The sequence below is a fragment of the Sebastes umbrosus genome, chromosome 13 (genome assembly GCF_015220745.1).
Source record: "Sebastes umbrosus isolate fSebUmb1 chromosome 13, fSebUmb1.pri, whole genome shotgun sequence".
NCBI classification, from domain to species: Eukaryota; Metazoa; Chordata; class Actinopteri; order Perciformes; family Sebastidae; genus Sebastes; species Sebastes umbrosus.
Window position 1 is genome coordinate 1,941,007 of NC_051281.1, and position 21,840 is coordinate 1,962,846.

A 21,840-nucleotide genomic window follows, 5' to 3' on the forward strand; every position below is an offset into this window, starting at 1 on the left:
ATTTGAACTGATTTCCTTCTGAGCCGGGGATTAATCATTGCAGCACACCTATGCTGCAAAACGAGAGGTGCTTTTTTTTCTGTTGAGTGGAAATTTGCAGCGGGGTTTAGAGGAACAGTATTGAAACGCTGTGAAGACGGGGACGGAAAACCCAGCAGCTCTTCAGAAGGTTATTGCAAGACAAGTAACAAGCAGCTGTCTTTAAGCCTCAACTCTCTGCCTGGTAAGTTAACATTACCATCAAAAATACAGTTAGAGTTGGTTCTTCACACACATATATATATATATATATATATATATATATGTATATATATATATGTATATGTATATATATATATATATACATATACATACATATATATACATATATATATATGTATATATATATATACACATATACACGTTTCTATGCATGATGTCAGTGTCTGTGAAACTGTTTTTTATATTGACTCAATTATCTTATCTCTTAAGAGTATAAATGTCAAAATAGTCCCGTAGTTCCTTTTGTACTTTAGTTTTACTTAGTAATATTTTTTAAATCCACTCTTATCATTTTATTGCTCCTATAATTCTCATAGGTCTCAGTTTATTTGATTAAACCCTGAGGTAACTTTCAGTAGTTTCACTACAGAGGGACTGAGAGAGTCTCAGTTTGCAGCGGCTTCACAGCTCTTCTTGAGGTGCTACTTTACAGTAAGGTATAGATATTATATATTAATATCAGCATACAACTGTTTCTTCAAGTGCATATTAAGGGAAGGAATGCTTTGACTGAAGAGCATTCAGGGAATTAAACCCTTATTAGCATTAATAACAGCCAAAGTGATGACTTATAGTAAAATGATAAGCTTATTCATTACAAAATGAGCTACTAAGTTTGCAATTATAATTTTTTGGAAAGATTTTCATTGATGCTTTTTAGCCCAGTTTGTTTGCAGACAAAGTGCGATTTTAGGTCAATGTCGGCATGATCATTTTCTCTTTTTATTTATTTTATATATTTATTAGGGCTGTCAAAGTTAAGACGATAATAACGTGTTAACGCAAATTTGTTTTAACGTCACTAATTTCTTTAATGCATTAATGCAATCAATCTTTCTGGTTTGTTGGAGCGGGCTCTAGCTTTTCGTGAAGGAGGTTAAATAACGCTCTAAACTTGCGCTATATTTTGGCGAGGACAAACTGTCATGACCATTTTCAAAAGGGTCCCTTGACCCACGAGCCTCAACTTGAGTTTGAGTTTACCATGTTATGATTGGAGCATATTGTTTTATGCTAAATGCAGTACCTGTGAGGGTTTCTGGACAATATCTGTCATTGTTTTGTGTTGTTAATTGATTTCCAATATTAAATATATACATACATTTGCATAAAGCAGCATATTTGTTCATTCCCATAGTATTAAATTCTTGACAAATCTCCCTTTAAGGTACATTTTGAACAGATACAATTTTTTATTAATCACAATTAATTATGGATTATCATGCGAATAAATATTTTAATCGATTGACAGCCCTAATTTATATATTAGCTATTGACCATTTAATAAGTAATACCCTTCCTAGTATTTAATTCTAAATAAATTGATACCGTAAAACCCCTCACCATGTGCATATCTGCTCATATCTGCATAAGGTTATTGGGGTCAATCCAATCTAATTTTTACATGACAGCAATATATTAAAAGGTAATGATTATTTTCTCCAGGATAAAACATAAATATCTGAGTAAAACTCAAAATCTCAAGAGCAGTATTATCAGGATACCATGGTGCAAATTTAAAACCGAAGTACTAAATGACAGGGTCAGTTGTATCTGTTCATTAAAATAGACAGAGAAATAGAGAGAGATGAAGCAAGAGAGGTGGGCAGAGAGAGAGATAGAGCTCTTTTCCTAACAAAAGCCAACACCAGTGGAACTTCCTGGGACTTTACTGGGAGTGTTTCAGCTCTGCCTTCCTTGTGTCAACTATTTAAACGGCACCTCTCTCACTTCCCTTTCTTGGAAGTTGTTTCGAGTCAGAGACCCGTCAGGAAGTGTGTCAAGAAACCTTGTTTATTGCAGAAAGTCAGCATACGCCATGTCTGAGAAATCACAGGGGACTTTATTAATGAAATGTAACGTGTCTTTTCCTCTCAAACAAGGACGATGGCAGCGACAAGCCGGGTCTTCTCGCTGGCTGCACTGCTCTCTCTGACATTCACGGTGGCACACAGTGAGTATTTGAGTTTCTGTCTTTTACAATTATTCTTCTATTCTTTACAGACTAACAAGCTTCTGCTTTTAAAAACAATTTCTAAAACCATACACTGGCTGCTTCAAATTTACAACATAAAGCTGTTTTACATGTGTTGTTTTGGAATATTTCCTGACTCAGGTTAATGCATTTCCAGTTTCATTATTATCCCAGTCAAAGAATCAACATGGCTTCTATGGGTTGAGGGAAAAAAACTAAACTCTTGAACCCTGTAAAGCAAATAAGTAAAGATACATAAGTTCATAAGATAGGAACATATTTATGACACACCTGTTTCATAATAACCTGACAGTTACAGCGCAGGGCTTTGTGTTGCGACACTGCTTTTCCTGTTTATAACCTGCTAAACAGGCACTTGAGAAACAAGCTTGAGCATTACTTGTTAGGAGTTCCCTTCAAAAGGGAGATATCCACCCATGAACAACAGGAATACGTGAATTTAATTTTGATTAAAAAATATATATATGGTTACGGAAGCCCTAAACGTCAAGATAACGACATAATTAACTCGTTATCATGAGAAAACAAAAGGTCGTTTTCTTTTATTACTTATAACATTTGGGTCAAATCAGCCAACGGTAAATAAACTGGGAAAAAAAAGTTCGGAAACTTGTGTTTAGTCGATTATTTCTCTGTTGTTACAATGCTAATGGTCATTGTATTTACATGGTTGGAAAGCCTGTTTATTTACCTTCACAATGATGTCCAACTTGTAAGGATCATGCATTTGTGGGATGAGCAGCACAGCTGATTATGTGGGTAGCGCCCAAGAAAAATTTGCCAAAATGCTTTGCCAATAACAACAACAGAGAAATAATCGATCAAACACAAGTTTACCAACTTTTCTTTCCCAGTTTATATCCAAACAGCTCAGATCGAGCTGACAACATGGATGTATACATCCATTCATCCATGGTTGACAGTGATGAACTTGGTGAAGTTAGAGGAAGGATATTGTGTGTACAGTCGGAGATGTCTTCAACTCAAATATATCATTCATTATCAGGAATTATACACATCATACTTTTACAGCAATCAAAAATCAAAGAATAAAAAAAAAAGTCTGAATCATGTCGTTTTAGAGCTTCCGTAAATGGTCCCTCTTTTGCTTCTTCTCTTATTCAAAACATTTTATTGCCTGGGGCTGGGGCTATACTCGGGTGACGATTCGATATGTATTGCGATTTTTAAGTATTGTGATTCGATATTACGATATATTGTGATTTTTGTTAAAGTTTTTAACACTAGACCATGGGAAAAAGATGAATCATACACTTGTAGGGACTTTTAATTTGAAAAATCTGTAAATTAATCCAGTAAAAATGTTTGATTTTCAGCATGTATGTAGTCAGAGTCAGCCGTTTTTGTCTTTTTTTCTGAGGGTACAGGGGGTCTTTAGGGGGAGATAGCAGGTCAACAGTAGATGTCACACAGAAGATGCTGCTCAGCACGGTGTGTCAAGTTGTTCTAGTCATTAATCAGAAATAAACATGAATGAATTAATCAATTAATTATTAAATTATTTAAAATAAATTGTAAAAGTGTATAAGGATATATGATGGCCATCCCCATGCTCTATTATGTCTCATAAATTGTTACAGCAATTTTTGATACCATTTGTTACACAGATTTGGTGTTAAATTTAACCATTTTTTACCACTTGAGAACTGATAGAAAATCATCAATAATCCCTCCAAATAGCAAATTAAGACACCAAGACCTCGAGGAAGACCATAGAAAAAGCCATGCTACTTCTGAATGCTCTAGGTCTCTAGTCTGATCCATCCATCCTCTGAATGCTCTAGGTCTCTAGTTTGATCCATCCATCCTCTGAATGCTCTAGGTCTCTAGTCTGATCCATCCATCCTCTGAATGCTCTAGGTCTCTAGTTTGATCCATCCATCCTCTGAATGCTCTAGGTCTCTAGTCTGATCCATCCATCCTCTGAATGCTCTAGGTCTCTAGTTTGATCCATCCATCCTCTGAATGCTCTAGGTCTCTAGTTTGTGGCTGTAAAGTTTCATGAGGCTGTGATTATCCTAGAGGTCACCACAGGTCATTTTATACAGTGAGGTCAAGTCTCCTATGGGGACTAACATCATCACACATGAATACAGTTGGGCTCATTGGATCCACAAGAGTCTCAGCTTTACAGTGAGACCCAATTTGTGTAATTCAAGACTGTTTAGGTCCCCCAGTATGCAGAAATATTCAGATACACCATTTTAGAATACTGCATTAAAAAAAACTGCATCATTTTAGCCCCAAACTGCATGTGATTATCATAAAAACATCTCGAGATAACTTCTGTTATGATTTGACGCTATATAAAAATAAATTGAATTGAATAGAATAAAGTGGGCATGTCTGTAAAGGGGAGACTCGTGGGTACCCATAGAACCTATTTACATTCACACATCTGGAGGTCAGAGGTCAAGGGACCCCTTTGAACATGGCCATGACGGTTTTTCCTCGCCAAAATTTAGTGCAAGTTTGGAGCGTTATTTAACCTCCTTTCCTTCACTCTAGCTCTAAAACTGAAACTACACCTCTCGTTTCTGCATTAATAGATGTGGCAGCTTCAGCACAGCTACTTGTATCTGGGTTCTCCCCCCACCCCACTCATATAGATGATGATCTGAATAGATACACAGACCACAGTGTAAAGTTTACATACCTGGCTCGGTAAGCAGCTAAAAGCAGGCTTCAAGCACGACATTCATCTCAGAACAGAAAATGATTTTTAACACACAAAAAGGGTGCAAAAGTTTGTGAGGTCAGTAGGTTCTCTCTATCGGCCTCCTCTGTTAATTAAATAGGTCAAAGGCAGCAAACATTTACTACCACACATGGTTGAGTCTCCAGGAAGTCCCAGATATGAAAGACGTCAGCATCGTCTTACAAAGGAAATTGTTCACTCAGTGTGAATTTACACGGAAGGCTTAAGTTATAAATATCAGTGAAAGATGATAATGTGCTCCTTCAGTAGCTTAAACATTTTACTGCAAGAAATATGAATCATAATATTTTGCAATCAATGTTAATGTGTGTGTGAAAAGTCTTCAGTGAAGAACACACATGCAGAGAAACACACAAATATGTCTTTCCCAACGTGCAGAGTTCGATATCCTGTAACACATAAGCCTGGCATTAACCACAGATTACAGCCTGTAGTCTATACAAGAAGCGCTTTCTTTGAACCCTGAAATATCATATGTCTACTGCAAAAACATATTAGATGGCGGCACTGCACATAAGCGAAGCTTCATTCATAAGCACCTGTATGTGTCAATACAGGATTTACTCAGTTAATGCAATCAGCTGCAAGCAAACAATGGAGACACAGCAACCTGCTGTGTGCACACACCAACCAATCACTCATCATGCTGTATATCTGTTGTTGACTTCCTCTAAGAAGTCGTCACAAAATGCTGGGATTTCCAATCCAAACCCATCAGTCTGTCATCTACATTAAACATGAATTGCACCCAAGTCTTAAACAAACAAAGCATTACGACAATGGCTGTTGAGGAAAGAAGGAAAAGAAAAAGTCAGGAGATGACGAAGGCTGTATTCGAAACCTCATACTGTACTAGTAGTACGTACCAGGGGTGTGACGAAATATCCTGCCACCAAATATCGCAATATAAAAACGTGACGACATGCATCGTTGAGACAAAAAACTGAATCACAATATCAAGGCCTAATAGGTACTACGTACATACGTACATACGTACATACGTACATACGTACATACGGGCTCCGGAGTTGAAGCAAAGCTGCAGCCTCTTCCTGCTGCTGTTCAAGGCCTCTGGAAAGAGGCTAAGACAGCGTCATATCTTTTGTTGTACAACACATGCACAGTAAAAATCTGGTCTGCCCTCGCCAAAATTTAACTAATCGCAATGCACGGCCGCAGCTTCGGTTACACTGTGTATGTTTCATACCCCAAGTAAAGAGCCATGTCCGCCCGTGACCCAGCCTCCTTCCCAACTTGACGGTTAGCAAGGACCGTCAAGTTGGGAAGGAGTTTCTACGATTTTTTAAGTATTGCAATTCAATATTACCATATATTGTGATTTTTGTTAACGTGTTTACCATTAGACCATGGGAAAAGGTAACTCATACACTTCTAGGGACTTTTAATTTGAAAAAGTTCTACATTAATACAGTAAAAATGTTGGATTTTCAGCATGTATGTAGTCAGAGTCAGCCGTTTTAGTCTTTAGGGGGAGATAGCAGGTCAACAGCAGACGTCACATAGAAGTGGTGAACATCGTCTGAAAGCTGAGAACCTGGAGATTAATCTGAGATGCAGCTCAGCACTGTGAGTCAAGTTGTTTAGTCATTAATCAGAAATAAACATGAATTAATTAATCAATTAATTAATTAAAATAAATAGTGAAAGTGTATCAGGGTTTAGAACATGATGATAGAAGTATATGATGGTCATCCCCATGCTCTATTATGTCTCATAAGTTCTTGCAGCAATTTTGGATCCAATTTGTTACAAAGATTAACACATTAAGACACACCTTGAAGAACACCAGAGAAAAAGCCATGCTGCTTCTGAATGCTCTAGGTCTGTAGTTTGTGGTTTGACAGTATTCATTCTCCCGACAAACTGTAGCAAACAAACAAACTGTAGCAAACAAACAAACTGCAGCAAACAAACAAACAAACAAACAAACAAACAAACAAACTGTAGCAAACAAACAAACAAACAAACAAACAAACAAACTGTAGCAAACAAACAAACAAACAAACAAACAAACAAACTGCAGCAAACAAACAAACAAACAAACAAACAAACAAACAAACAAACAAACAAACTGTAGCAAACAAACAAACAAACAAACAAACTGCAGCAAACAAACAAACAAACAAACAAACAAACAAACAAACAAACTGTAGCAAACAAACAAACAAACAAACAAACAAACAAGCTATGTATCAGTAAACATTAGCAGTGGTGTCAACAGCTGTCTCACCAGGTGTTGGTTCTTTGCATCATTAGTGCAGACATGCACCTCCATCAGGTCTTCTGTGGACAACTCCTTCCCAACGACGGTTCATCAGGATGCACTAAACTAAACTAGCAGTTAATGTCCTGAAATACGGCCGTTCACTTTACTTTCAATTCACTAATTATTATTATTATTATTATTATTCTGCTGCTTCTTCTTCTTCTTCTTCTTCTTCTGATGATGCTTCTTCTTCTTCTTTGGTGTATATTGGCGGTTGGCAAACCAGCTTATAGGTGCATTACCGCCACCTACTGGACTACTGGAGATCGGCAGGAAAAAAATACAAATAATAATAATAAAATAAATTAATAAAAAACAAAAAACAATAAAATAAAAATTCATAATTTTTAATAATAATAATAACAATAATAATAATAATACTAATAATTAAATTCTCTCCATTATTCCTGTTGCCCTTAAAGGGACTGTTTGTAACTTTTTACATGTATAAATCTACCGGGTCGGGGTCCCATGCCGCTTGCATGTGGCTGGAGCCTCTGCTCCTCTGCCTGCCTTCACTCACACACCGCGCTCATTCTCGCTCTTTCGCTCCACCTCTACACGTGCATGCACGCACACTCCACACAACAGAACAGTTAGTTTAGCTCTGAGAATATCTAGTGAATGTTCAGTGGACGTTTGTGCAGAAATAACTGCTGCAGCTCCTCCAGACCAACAGAGGTTTCCCGTGTCTTGTGAAGTGACGGAGCTCCACAGAGAGAAACGTTATCGTCTCCGACCGGGTGCCGGTGTCTCCCTCCGGCACCAGGTCAGAGACAAAAACGTTTCTCTTCCTGCTTCAGCCCCGGAAAAGCCAACACTAGGATCAGATCTAAATCATGTTCATGGAGAGCCCTTCGTCTGGTCAGCTAACATTACTGCCAAGCAGCTGAAATATAGAGTGATATTGTGCTTTTAGCTGACGTGTGTCACCTCACTGTGTTGAGCAATGCTCCTTCATGTCTATGTAGAGTGAACACAAGCGATTTAACGGCCACAGGTGTCGCTGTTAACAAGACATTTCTGAAAGTTACAAACAGTCCTTTTAACTCTGTTTTTTATGCAGCTCTCTCACTGTACTTACACTGAATAGAAATAACAGAATAAAACAACACAATAAAATAAAATATCTATAAACAAGTCAAGTGTTCGGGAGTTGTAAATGATACAAGTAGTGCAAGGAAATATATACCGGATGGATATATGTGGACTGGATGATAATATACAGTTTGTACATGTGGAGACGTTTATATACTGTATGTACACTGAGTAGGATTTATATTTAGAGTGACAGGTATGTACATATTACAATATATACATAGAGTGACAGATTATGACAAAAAATGTGCGTTAAAGAAAGAAAGGCTGTGGGATGTCTGTGCTGTACACCATTCTACAGTTGAAAATAATGGGGATTGAAACAGATCTACAGTAAGAGTGCTACTGAACAGTCATTTCACTCCACTCAACTTCTTTTAAAGCGTAGGGTGTGAATGTTGGCATCCCTTTTAACAGTCATTTTGAGATTTTGGCAGCCGGATCTTTCATTTCCTGCCTCAAGGTTTAGTTTTTTAACATCATACCTATCCTCACACTTGTTCCGTACATAATGATCCATTTTCAAACTTTTGGAAAACAATATACATAAACGTTGTTGCTGCTGAAGTAAATCTGCTCAGTGCTCAGCAGAAGCGTTTTTTTTTTTTAGTAAATGCGGCTGATAATTATTTTTAAATAGAAAAAAACGTCTTTGTATGCCATGTATGCTATTTGTAAGCCATTTTTATATTGTTTTGCCAGTGCAATTTTTTTTTAGAAAGTAGAAAAACATGGAAGTATTGAGTATCTTATATTCCAGAGAGCAACCTCCACCAATGCTGCACCCTAATGGTTACTATAAGGGTTGTTTTAAGCTTTTTACACATGCATTTGTGCCAGAGAACACTTTAAAATCTAAAATCTTGCTTTCCATGCTTTTCCCTATTTACTCCAGATGTTCTATGTCAACTGTTCTGTTGCAGCTGCATGTCCTCCATGTATATAGTGGTGTCTTAATGTTAAAGTTTTCACCCTTGGCATTGAAAGACAATCAACCGGTCTCTCTTTGCACTGTCACATCCAGGCCACAGCGGGGCGACAGACACCTACCATGTGAGCGTCGGCCGCCTCTTTCTGCTGAGGTGCCTGTTTGCTGATGACCACACCAAGGTGACGTGGAGCAAAGAGGGGAGGCAGCATGACCTCGGCCTGCCCTCCGGAGTGGAGGTCAGGGACGGGGTGCTGTGGTTTCTAAATGTGCAGATGTCCCATAATGGATTCTACAAATGTGAGAAAAGGTATAGAAACTCCTGTATGACTTAGTGGCATCTGATCCTGACTGCATAAAGAGCTCAGAGTTACCATATGAAGTAACAGAGAAGTGTTTCTAATATTCTGTCCACTCCATTTACACCAACAGAAACAGAACAAAAAGAATAACGATATAATGTAAAAATCAATCTACAACTAGAAAAGCAATATCTGAAGAAATTGTGGTGTGAATGCTGGATGCTGAAGAGCTGAGGCTATGCTGTAATGCTGGCTTAAATGTTGTAAGAAGAAGGTGGAGTAGTAGTTGGAAAAGTAGGAAAGGGTTTGATATGTATGAATATCATTGAAAAATTTAATAATATCAATAATGTATAAAAGATGGGGAATATTTTAAGTTATTTTTTCTGAAGAGCTGACGCTACACAGCATCGCTGGATCTAGAAGATGGAAAAATACCACTAATTTATTAAAGATTTGAAATATTTTAAGGTTTAAATAGAGTATGAATCAATAGATAAGAGTTGAAAATGCATGAAAAAGCAGCTGAAGCAGTATGAATAGTTGGAAAAGTGGGAATGGTATTAATTCACATGAATATAATCGAAAAGTTGAATAATACTAATAATGTATGAAAGATGTGGAATATTTCAAGGTTTGTTGAAAAGGTGACGCTACACTGCATTGCTGGATTTAATCTGTAAGAAGACAGTGAACAAGTAGGAATACTTATATTGGGAAAATTGGGAATGCATTTAATTCGTATGAATGTAAATGAAAAGTTGAACAATACCAATCAAAAATGTGGAATATTTTAAGTTTTTTTTTTTTAAGAGCTGACGCTTCAGTGCATCGCTGGATTTAAAAGTTGAAAAATACCAATAATGTATGAAAGATGTGAAATATTTTAAGGTTTAAATAGAGTATGAATCAGTAGATAAGAGTTGAAAATGCATGAAAAAGCAGCTGAAGCAGAATGAATAGTTGGAAAAGTGGGAAATGGAGGAAGGAGGCAAAATATTCCAGCATTCACACCAACTATCTACCATTCCCCATAGAGATTATGTTAGTTAGACCTACACAGTATAAGGTCATATATGTCCTGCAACTCTCTCATAGTCCGTCTCCCCTTCAGGGACCAGACCGGAGTAACCAATGTGACGTTTGGGGTGTCAGTGTCCAGCGGAGAGTGTCCTGATCCAGCTGAAAACAAACGCATCGACAAGGGAGGCAACGACGGTCTGGCTTGCAAACAGCCAGAGATCTTCAGGCTGAACAACACCAGGAACGTACGATGGATGAAGGTATACAGCTCCATGATATTCAGTCTTCTTTTGTTCTATTTAGCTCCCAAATCACATAAACTCAGGCTAGTTTATATCATTTTTTCAGAGGTGGATATTTAATCAATTATTTCTGGTTGAAAACATATTTTTGGTTTTGTGTTATTTCTGCATCACGTCCTGTACGTTCTGACTTGATAAATGCAACGCCGCCCCCCGCTGTTACACATCAGGAACATGTTAAAGGTGTGCAAAGGTTAAAACATCTGGCCTATCTGCTGCTGATGGTGTTGACATTGGTTCCTGTAGCCTAAACATCTGGCTCTAGAAGAGGTCCATTTAGGTCACAAGTCGTGCCAACACATCGCCTGACCATGCAGCCTACTGTAGATCTAGATCTTATTTGTTTACACATTGTTTACACCGCAAGCAAGAGGGAACAGCTAGCCATGTAAACAAAATCCTCCCACCAGCAACTCTAATTCTGATTCTAATTAAAGCAGCATGCTTGTTAAATATGTTCTTTTCCACACGATTCCATATGATGGTCATCCCCATGCTCTATTATGTCTCATAAGTTGTTGCAGGAATTTTTGGGTTGATACCATTTGTTACACAGATTTGCGGCTACATTTAACCATTTTTTACCACTGGAGAATTGCTAAAAATGATCAATAATCCCTCCAAAATCCCACATTAAGACACCAAGACCTTGAGGAACACCATAGAAAAAGCCATGCTGTGATTTGGGCTCAAAAACTTTTGACATTTGGAGATTTCTGCAAGAATTGCATTTGTCGGCGATTGGATGGCGAGCACTTGTGTTGTGTAAACTGCTCAGAAACCCCCTTATTGTCAATCTAGATAGGAAAGCCATCCATCCTCTGAATGCTCTAGGTCTCTAGTCTGATCCATCCATCCTCTGAATGCTCTAGGTCTCTAGTCTGATCCATCCATCCTCTGAATGCTCTAGGTCTCTAGTTTGATCCATCCATCCTCTGAATGCTCTAGGTCTCTAGTTTGTGGCTGTAAAGTTTCATGAGGCTGAGATTATCCTAGAGGTCACCACAGGTCATTTTATACAGTGAGGTCAATGAGATGTCTCCTATGGGGACTAACCTCATCACACATGAATACAGTTGGGCTTGTTGGATCCACAAGAGTCTCAGCTTTACAGTGAGATCCAATTTATGGAATTCAAGACCGTTTAGGGACCCCAGTATGCAGAAATATTCAAACACATCATTTTAGAATTATTGTTTTTTAAAGCGCTCTATAGATAAAGTTTTGTCCTCATCATCACACCAGGACTGCCAGCCGGTGGAGCGACCAGAGGAGCACTTCTTTGTGCAGGAGGATGGCTTCATGAGACTGACTCCTGCCACAAAGGGGGATGCTGGGAAATACACCTGCCTGGTAGACATTAGCTTGAACGGCAGGAAGTACACCGCCGCACGCAGCGCTGTCCTCACTATTAACAAACGTATGTACTGAGCCTCAAGTGTCATCATGTTATCATTAAGAAGTTAACTAACTAAGAGATTATCTTAGTTTATTTGGCTTCTCCTATGTATTGTATTGTGTTGTATTCTCTTCTATTATACTGATTATGTGTCTTCAGAGATTGCAGTCGTTCCAGTTCCTGAGGTGCTGTATCCTCAACAGGAAGTGGTCGTGGTTGAAGAAGGTAAGTCTTTCTTTCTACACTCTTTCACAATCATAACCACCGTCATAACACCCACAAACTGTACGTCTGTCTGTCGGGTTTCAGTTGAGTCATCTGCTGCAGATCTCACTGTCACTTCTCACTGCAGGTTTACTCGTGTACCGTTCTCTATTTAACATTTAGAAAGTAAAATGAACAGGATGGTAATTTGATCGACTAGTTTTGTGTGACCGACAGTATAAAACGAATATACTGGACGTGCTACAGTATTTTCTAGCGATCAAAACTGCAGGATTAATACAGGTTCTTCTCTGGCATGCTAGAACTATACAGTATGCTTGGAAAGAGTCATGGGACTATTTGTTTTCAATCTGAAGTACAATTATAAAACCAAACCATAACACTGATCTCCCCAGTCGTCCTTCTGTCAGTACTGTAGTACTTGCTGAAGCCCTGTATTGATAGTATTAGGCCACTAATTTGTAATAAGCTGCCCAGAGACTATGAAAATGAGCTTGTTAGTTAACTCTGGCACATTTACTATGAATAAAATGAATAAAATAAAATAAGATAAGATCAAATAGAACAAAAATAAAATAGAACAAAAATAAAATAAAATAAATAAAATAAATAAAATAAATAAAATAAATAAAATAAATAAAATAAATAAAATAAATAAAATAAATAAATGTCAAAGCAGGGCTCCAATACAAAAGTGCGTGGCTCAGTAAAATCAAGTAATCAATCAAATGCAAAAAATGATCTGGTGACCAGATGATTAAAACAATAAAGAAAAAAAATTAAAGAAAAGAAAAGAAAAAAAAAATACGATAAAATTAAATTAAATTAAATTAAATTAAATAAAATAAATGTTAAAACATGGGTCCAACACAAAAGTGCATGGCTCAGTAAAATCAAGTAATGAATTAAAAGCAAAAATGATCTTGCGACCAGATGATTAAAACAAAAATCTGCCACGAAAAAACTTTTTTAAATTAAATGTTTGCTTTTCTCTGTAGGAATACTGCATGCTTTCACCTCTTCAGGCCTCCTAAATACCCCAATAAGAAATCAATCACCACAAATATGCCTTAATCTGAAGTGTGTGTGTTTCTATACAGTCTGCAGTCCTTTTCCTACTAAAGACCTCCATCCAATATAGCCTCTGTTATGTGTGCTTTGCCTGGTTGCAGTACAACCATGCTGTACTGTGTATCTCAGCTTTATGTGCATATTCATGGTAACAGCCTCCACCGTCGTAGTGCTTAAATGTTGCCTCTTTGAACTTGGCAATAATATGATAAATTTGACATAACACATGATCAGAAACATCTTTTAAAAATGGTGGTTTCCTTTCAGGAGACATGAAAGGCTTTTCAGTAGTTCTCACAGGACTCATTTCTGTAACTGATTCCAGTGCAGTGACCACCAGGATGTGTGGAGTGACCTCTGCATTGTTCTTTCCCTGATGAGCAGGCGGGAGAGTGGAGCTGCACTGTCGAGCCTACATTGGCTACAGTGAGAACCCGGTGACCCTCATGTATTGGACTGTTGACGGGAACGATTCTGAAGAATACAAGGAACTCAATGATACCTGGAAATTGTGAGTTTTCTGCATCGTGTCTGTCATGTTGTTTCAGCCTGTACGTTGACAAGAAGCGGGGGCTGTGAAGCAAGATAAAAACGCAGAAACACTTCTTGAGAAAAATGACAAACACTGCATTTGTCAGGCTGCTGATTACTTGATATTTGGGTTAAAAATAACAACAGGAGGTGATTAAGAGGAAACAATCTTTTTGCACATAAGGCAGTATCAAACTTCTGCCTCCTAGTTCCTACATATTGAGAATGAAAGAGGAAGAAAAGCATGAAATCTAAATGTTTATTCTTGCTTGGTTGACTGATTTATGAACTGACTGTTTGACTGGTTCTGTCCTGTTCAGTTCTCCCGAGAGAGACAAGGTGTACGGTAACGCCACTCTGTTCATCTCTAAAGTTCGTCGGCAGTTCCTGAACGTCCCCATCTATTGCCATGTATCCACCACAGGTGGACAAAAATACGGCGTTGTGTGGCTTCAAGAAGGTATCTGCTTCTCTTCTCTTTTTCTTTAAACATTACACTGATGTGCAGGACATATCATAGATAACATCAACCCAAAGGTACGGAAGCCCTGAGAGGCAAAATAAAGATTTGGGTGATCCATTTTCTAAGTCTGATCTAAACAGTTTTCTCTTCTGTGTTTATGACGTAAGAACAGGTGGAAGAAAAGGTTTTGCCGGGATAATCCTTAAGTGTTTGTTGTTGTAATACTCATTTTGGCCATAAGAGGCTGATGTCCAACACTACAACATGTTCTAAGTAGGACTAAGACGCTGTTCCCATGCCGCATCTAAAAACGCTGTGCCGCTTTCATCCTTTTATTGAAGGTGCTCGGGAGGTTGCGCTCCTGTCTCGTCTGCCGCTACTAATCAAACAAAACCTGCGCACTGCGATGATGATGATGAGGTTGCTGTAATTTAGCAGTTAGCCTCACTGACTAGCAAGTTTTCTTTGCGCAAATCAGCAAGTTTTCTTCGCAGATCCGCAGGTTTTCTTTCGCAAAATGACATAAATGACAAATCGCCTTTCTGTTTGAAATGTGATATCCAAATAAACTGCCTAGAAACTCTTAGAAAGGTTTCCACAGGACGGATCGTTCCTGAACGTCTCCCCAGAGTGCTTGTTTAATCTAGTGTTGTTTGTACGTGTCCTGTCCTCTCTCCAGCCGACCACAGCGCCCTCTACACCAGAGTGGCTCTGTGCCTCGCCGCCTTGCTGGCTGTTCTGGGCCTCGCCGTCGCCTATCTCTTCTTTAAAGTGGAGCTGGTGTTGGCTCACAGGAAACTGATGAGCCATTTCTCCAAACGAGGTAAGAGTTTTATCTGTGGAATCGGACTGGATGCTACCAGGAACTCTCTCGTTTACTTTATTGAACAACAGTTGAACAACTAAACTTGACCGTAAGCTGAATGTTGCATAGGAGTGGACAAATATGTTGCTTTATGCAAATATACATGTATGTATTTATTATTGTAAATCAATGAACAACACAAATCAATGACAGATATTGTCCAGAAACCCTCACAGGTACTGCATTTAGCTTAAAACAATATGCTCCAATCATAACATGGCAAACTGCAGCCCAACAGGCAACAACAGCTGTCAGTGTGTCAGTGTGCTGACTTGACTATGACTTGCCCCAAACTGCATGTGATGATCATAAAGTGGGCATGTCTGTAAAGGGGAGACTCGTGGGTACCCATAGAACCCATTTACATTCACACATCTGGAGGTCAGAGGTCAAGGGACCCCTTTGAAAATGGACATGACAGTTTTTCCTCGCCAAAATATAGCGTAAGTTTGGAGCGTTATTTAACCTCCTTCATGACAAGCTAGTATGACATAGTTGGTACCGATGGATTCTTTAGGTTTAATAGTTTCATATGATGCCAGTATCTTCACTCTAGCTTTAAAAGTGAGCCCACTACAACCAAACAATCACAAGTTGGGTTAATGCGTTAAAGAAATTAGTGGCGTTAAAACAAATTTGCGTTATCGCGTTAACTTTGAAAATAAAAGCAACAGGAATGTATAAAGGCAATAAAAGACAGATTCTGTCCTCTCTACAGCTCCCGACGGGAAGCTCTACGACGCCTACGTGAGCTTCCTCCCTCCCGACACCACGAGTTCGGCAGAGACGGCGAGCTTGGCCCTGCACGTCCTCCCCGAGGTGCTGGAGAAACAACATGGCTACTCGCTGTACATCAGAGGACGGGACGACTGCCCCGGAGAAGGTGAGGGACGGACATCCCCTGGTTCACAGTTAAAGGTGGAATAAATTAGGAGCCTCGTGGAGCTTTATTGGAAAGAAACTCATGTTAGGTTTACATTTACTGTTTTTGCTGAGATTTAAACGCTTCCCATTCATTGTCTATGTAAGCAGCCGTGCAATGCATTCTGGTAGCATGGCGCCGCAATTTCGAGAGATGGGAGATCATGTCGCACGCTCCTCATTTGCATAAAGTTGAGGTCCAGGCTACTTTATGCAAATTAGGGGGCGTCCGGCGCGACTCGCCGCCTATGGAAACTCACTAGAAACTTTTAAACTAATCGTTGTCGATCCAAAATAAGTAAGGGATAATGTACAGCGAGCCGGTCATTGTTGTGAAATTAACTCCGACAGGGGGATTTCGTGGACGTTCTTGCGGTCCAGGGTGGTCTTGCATCGCCCTGAAGGGGATTCTTTCACAACAATGACCCGCTAGCTGTACATTATCCCGCTTATTACACGGCTGCTTGCTGAAGAAATCAATATTTTGATGTAAAAACGGTCCTCCAGAGTCCGACATCAGAACTGTGCCCATAGCAACGGTCTGTTATACATAGCAACGGTCTGTTATACATAGCAACGGTCTGTTATATGTAGCAACGGTCTGTTATACATAGCAACGGTCTGTTATACATAGCAACGGTCTGTTATATGTAGCAACGGTCTGTTATACATAGCAACGGTGTGTAATACACAAATTACAGACCGCAGAACGCCGTGATTGACCAATCAGAATCAAGTATTCAACACAACCGTGTAATAAAGACAGATTATCAACTGCATGGCTTATTTCTCGCATAAAATGTTTTCAGAAACACATTTCGGTGAACTACTTTAGTAAAATAAGGGAAGAAAGTTTGTGCCGCCATGTTGGTTCCGGTTTGAAAGCTGGGAGCAGCAGCCCATGGAGGTAAAGCGTTCCTCCAATCAAGTGCCTTGTATCTAGTGGCAGCCCATCAAGCGTCCAATGCTCGGTAGCGAGGCGATTCCTCGCGATAAAAAAACGCCCCTGTGGACACGTACCATCACTGCAATTACTGAGTTCCTTAGTGATGCGTTCAAGGATACTGTTGCAATTACTGAGTTCCTTAGTGATGCGTTCAAGGATACTGTTGCATCCAGTACTTCGTACACTAGGACATTACTCGACCGAAAAAATTCTTAGTCGACTAATCGATTAGTTGATTTAATCGACAGATATGTAAAGCTGAATTTCTCCACAAAGAATCACACAAAAGCACCACTTTAAATCTGGTTCTGGTTCTTAGAAATAAGTCATTCAGCATGAAAAAAAGAGTACCCTTTTACCTCAAAATTGTCCTTAAGTACAGTACGAGTAAAAGTCTTTAGTTACTTTCCACCGCTGCTGTCACATATCGCCTCTCACACTTTTGTGTGATTACAACAAAAAGAAAAAGAAGAAATTTGCCTAAAGTCTTTAGAAAGAGGTGGGCTGTAGTCTGAATGTAGTTAATTAGCTGTTAAAGAGTCAGTCACTGGAGAAGGTCAAACACATCTCTGACCTTTATCTAAAAAACACATTTTAGATAAAGTTGTAGAGATATAATGTTGTTTTGTAACTTGACTCGTTTCCTGTTTAATCTCTTCCAGCGGTGCACGATGCCATTGCTGCTACAGTGCGTCAGTGCCGCAGACTGATAATCATCCTGTCGCCTGACATCAACACAGAGGAAGTGTCACTGCGTGACAACCAAACCCAGCTGTGCTACGAGCAGAAAGTTGGCCTTCACGACGCTTTGACCCAGAACGAACCCCGAGTGATTTTGGTGGAGATCGGTGAGGACCGACTTGTATTTACTGAGAGCGGTACCAATCAATTAACAAACGCTTTTCCCAAAGAGCAGAGTTCCCTCTCCATTTGTCATCCATCTAACAGCTGTGTAATGTCTTGGTTTGTTATGCTATGATTAAACATACTCTCTAATTTTAAGTTTAAAATAAGTATACCAATAATAAAACACTTGAATAATCTTCCTTTTGGTCAGGGAAGGGCAGGTCCATCTGCGTTCTTTTCCCGTTTCAAATGGAAACGTGACGTAGGTTAGCACAGTAAGCTAATCAATAAGGTTATGAATAATGTGAACGTTAGCACTAGCTGAGTCAACGCTAGCTAAGTGCTAAGTTTGGAAATAACTTAGATGTTAGTTTGGATTTTTTTGAAGTGGGGTTTTATATATATTCCTGTGTTCTGCAAGGTAAAATTACTGTTTTTGTGAATGGAGTCTGGTGGCTTTCGAAGAGAGCGATATAACGGCTTCAGTTCCCCGTCGGAACGGGCTGAATACGTATATATCAGTTTAAGTGTACGCTGCATTTAGAATATTTTCATCGCTTTACCTCGCCGTCAGACAGCCCTTTCTTTTATATCGCTATCTTCAAAGCCACCAGACCAGACTCCATTAACAAAAACAGTAATTTTCCCTCTCAGAACAGGAGAGTAGCTGGTCTACCGGTGAATCCATCGGTTAGTTAGTTTTGTTATTGTGTATGTAGCAGTACATCGCTTAGCTTCCTGCCCGTACTCCTGTCTGCTTCTCCTGACTGGGAGCACGCCGACCGCTAGTTACTGTATTAATACACGGACTATAAGGATGTATATATACGGTACATGTAGCAGCATCATCATGCAGAAACCTACGTCAGGTCGCATTGTGACGCTTTGACAAAATTGTGAATACATAAGGAACACCACTGGGAAGCTACAAGATGAAAGATGATTCTACATATATTGATTTGAATAAATGGTCATCATTGTATTCTCTTCTACCAGACGGTCCGGTGGATTACACCTGCCTGCCAGAGTCACTGCGTTATATCAAGAGGAAACAAGGAGCTCTGAAGTGGAAGAAACCCTCCCCGGGATCACACAAACTCACCAAGTTGCGCTCAAACAGAAACTTCTGGAAGAATCTGAGGTACCACATGCCCTCAGTGCCTGCAGGGAGCCTCCAGACTGTTGTTTAACCAAGTGAAACACAGGACACAACACAGACGCGGTGCTTTGTTACACTAGGACCTTTACATCAGGCCCGTTTCCCAGGAAGGGAGGTTCTTGGATTTCTTCCTTGAACAGAACAGGAATACCTCATGAATGAAACTGCTCTGTTCCACAGAATACAGACGTCAATCCTTTACAATTTGGTTTCCAGAACAAAGAGGATACCATGGACGGATTAAGAGACAATGGGCCCCCGAGTACAGACATGTTAAAGGCGCCAACACCTCTCCTACATGCTGTAGGAGCAAGACACAAAGACTTTACAGTTGTTTAGGCTCTTTTTGTGGTTGTTTTGTGTCTCTTTGTGGTCATTTTGCATCTCTTTGTTGTTGTTTTGCATCTCTTTGTGGTCATTTTGCATCTCTTTGTTGTTGTTTTGCATCTCTTTGTAGTCATTTTGCATCTCTTTGTTGTTGTTTTGCATCTCTTTGTAGTTATTTTGCATCTCTTTGTGGTCATTTTGCATCTCTTTGTTGTTGTTTTGCATCTCTTTGTAGTCATTTTGCATCTCTTTGTTGTTGTTTTGCATCTCTTTGTAGTCATTTTGCACCTCTTTGTTGTTGTTTTGCATCTCTTTGTAGTCATTTTGCATCTCTTTGTTGTTGTTTTGCATCTCTTTGTAGTCATTTTGCATCTCTTTGTTGTTGTTTTGCATCTCTTTGTAGTTGTTTTGCATCTCTTTGTAGTCATTTTGCATCTTTTTGTAGTTGTTTTGTGTCTCTTTGTAGTTGTTTTGCATCTCTTTGTAGTCATTTTGCATCTCTTTGTAATTGTTTTATGTCTCTTTATAGTTGTTTTGTCTCTGTAGTCATTTTGCAACTCTGTGTAGTCATTTGCCTCTCTGTGTAGTCATTTTGCATCTCTGTGTAGTCATTTTGCCTCTCTGTGTAGTCATTTTGCATCTCTGTGTAGTCATTTTGCCTCTCTGTGTAGTCATTTTGCATCTCTGTGTAGTCATTTTGCATCTCTGTGTAGTCATTCTGCCTCTCTGTGTAGTCATTTTGTATCTCTGTGTAGTCATTTTGCATCTCTGTGTAGTCATTTTGCCTCTCTGTGTAGTCATTTTGCCTCTCTGTGTAGTCATTTTGCCTCTCTGTGTAGTCATTTTGCATCTGTTTGTAGTGGTTTTGTGTCTATTTTATCAAATAATTGTATTGGTCTTTTTGTAGTTATTTATTTTCGGTGGTTGTTTTGCCCCTTTTTCATAGTTGTGAGTCTGTGTGTCTCTTTGCTACGATGACGTTTTAGGGCTATTGTACTGTAAGTTAAAATATATTAGGAATGTTAATCGATTAAAATATTTAAACGTGATTAATCGCATGATTGTCCATCATTTTTTATCTGTTCTAAATGAACCTTAAAGGGAGATTTGTCAAGTATTTAATCCTCTTATCAACATGGGAGTGGACAAATATGCTGCTTTATGCAAAATGTATGTATATATATATTATTGTAAATCAATTAACAACACAAATCAATGACAGATATTGATCCAGAAACCCTCACAGGTACTGCATTTAGCATAAAACAATATGCTCCAATCATAACATGGCAAACTGCAGCCCAACAGGCAACAACAGCTGTCAGTGTGTCAGTGTGCTGACTTGACTATGACTTGCCCCAAACTGCATGTGATTATCATAAAGTGGGCATGTCTGTAAAGGGGAGACTCGTGGGTACCCATAGAACCCATTTACATTCACTGATCTGGAGGTCGGAGGTCAAGGGACCCCTTTGAAAATGGACATGCCAAAATTTAGCTTAAGTTTGGAGCGTTATTTAACCTTCTTCTCAACAAGCTAGTATGACATGGCTGGTTTTCTAGTTTCATATGAGACCAGTATCTTCACTCTCGCTTTAAAACTGAAGATGAAATGGTGTTCAAATAAACTTTTAACAAAGGAAGAGTAAACAATATTAGACAAATACGAAGAAGTTGAACACATAATCCAGGCTAAAAGTAACAAAGTTGAAGCTCGCAAATGCAGGAAGAACAGCTGGCAAAAGAAAAAACTCCCGATGTGTGAATGCGTAAATTAACAGACTTATTAATTAAACGGAATACTCAAAAGTCAGAAATAGCTATCTAGATATGAATAGCTTTTAGGAGTGTCATGGAGGAACAGATTACTCTTCTTATTACCCTATGATTAGAAGATGGCGTCTATGACTGTTTAAACCTTCTTTCAGCTGCGTCCCGTCTCCGGCGGTGTGAAACGGACTCAAGAGCAAGCAAAAAGAATAAATATAAAAACATAACACAAAGCGGTAAACACCCCCAGCATAAATCCAGCTGTCCTTCCTGCATTTATCAGTTTAAACTGTGTTGTTTATAGCTGGATTATGACTTAAAGTTCTTCATATGTGTGTAATATTATCATACAATCACCGCACTGAGCTCTGATTGGTCAG

The 21,840-nt window shown here is 39.0% G+C and overlaps 1 protein-coding gene across 2 annotated transcripts; it reads left to right on the forward strand.

Moving 5' to 3' along the window:
- The first annotated feature begins 105 nt into the window (after positions 1-105).
- LOC119500177 (interleukin-1 receptor type 1) lies at positions 106-19,824 on the forward strand. Of its 2 annotated transcripts, XM_037789774.1 has the most exons (12): positions 106-223; positions 2,145-2,215; positions 9,407-9,620; positions 10,727-10,895; positions 12,183-12,357; positions 12,496-12,561; positions 14,017-14,143; positions 14,484-14,623; positions 15,306-15,449; positions 16,210-16,374; positions 18,021-18,206; positions 19,201-19,824. In XM_037789774.1, exons 2-12 carry the CDS (start codon positions 2,149-2,151, stop codon positions 19,392-19,394), a joined length of 1,647 nt encoding a protein of 548 aa, XP_037645702.1. In that variant the 5' UTR covers positions 106-223; positions 2,145-2,148; the 3' UTR covers positions 19,395-19,824. The 2 variants fall into 2 exon arrangements, with proteins under 2 accessions (XP_037645702.1, XP_037645701.1); XM_037789773.1 differs by lacking the exon at positions 106-223 and having other exon boundaries at positions 1,968-2,215.
- The last annotated feature ends 2,016 nt before the right edge of the window (positions 19,825-21,840 follow it).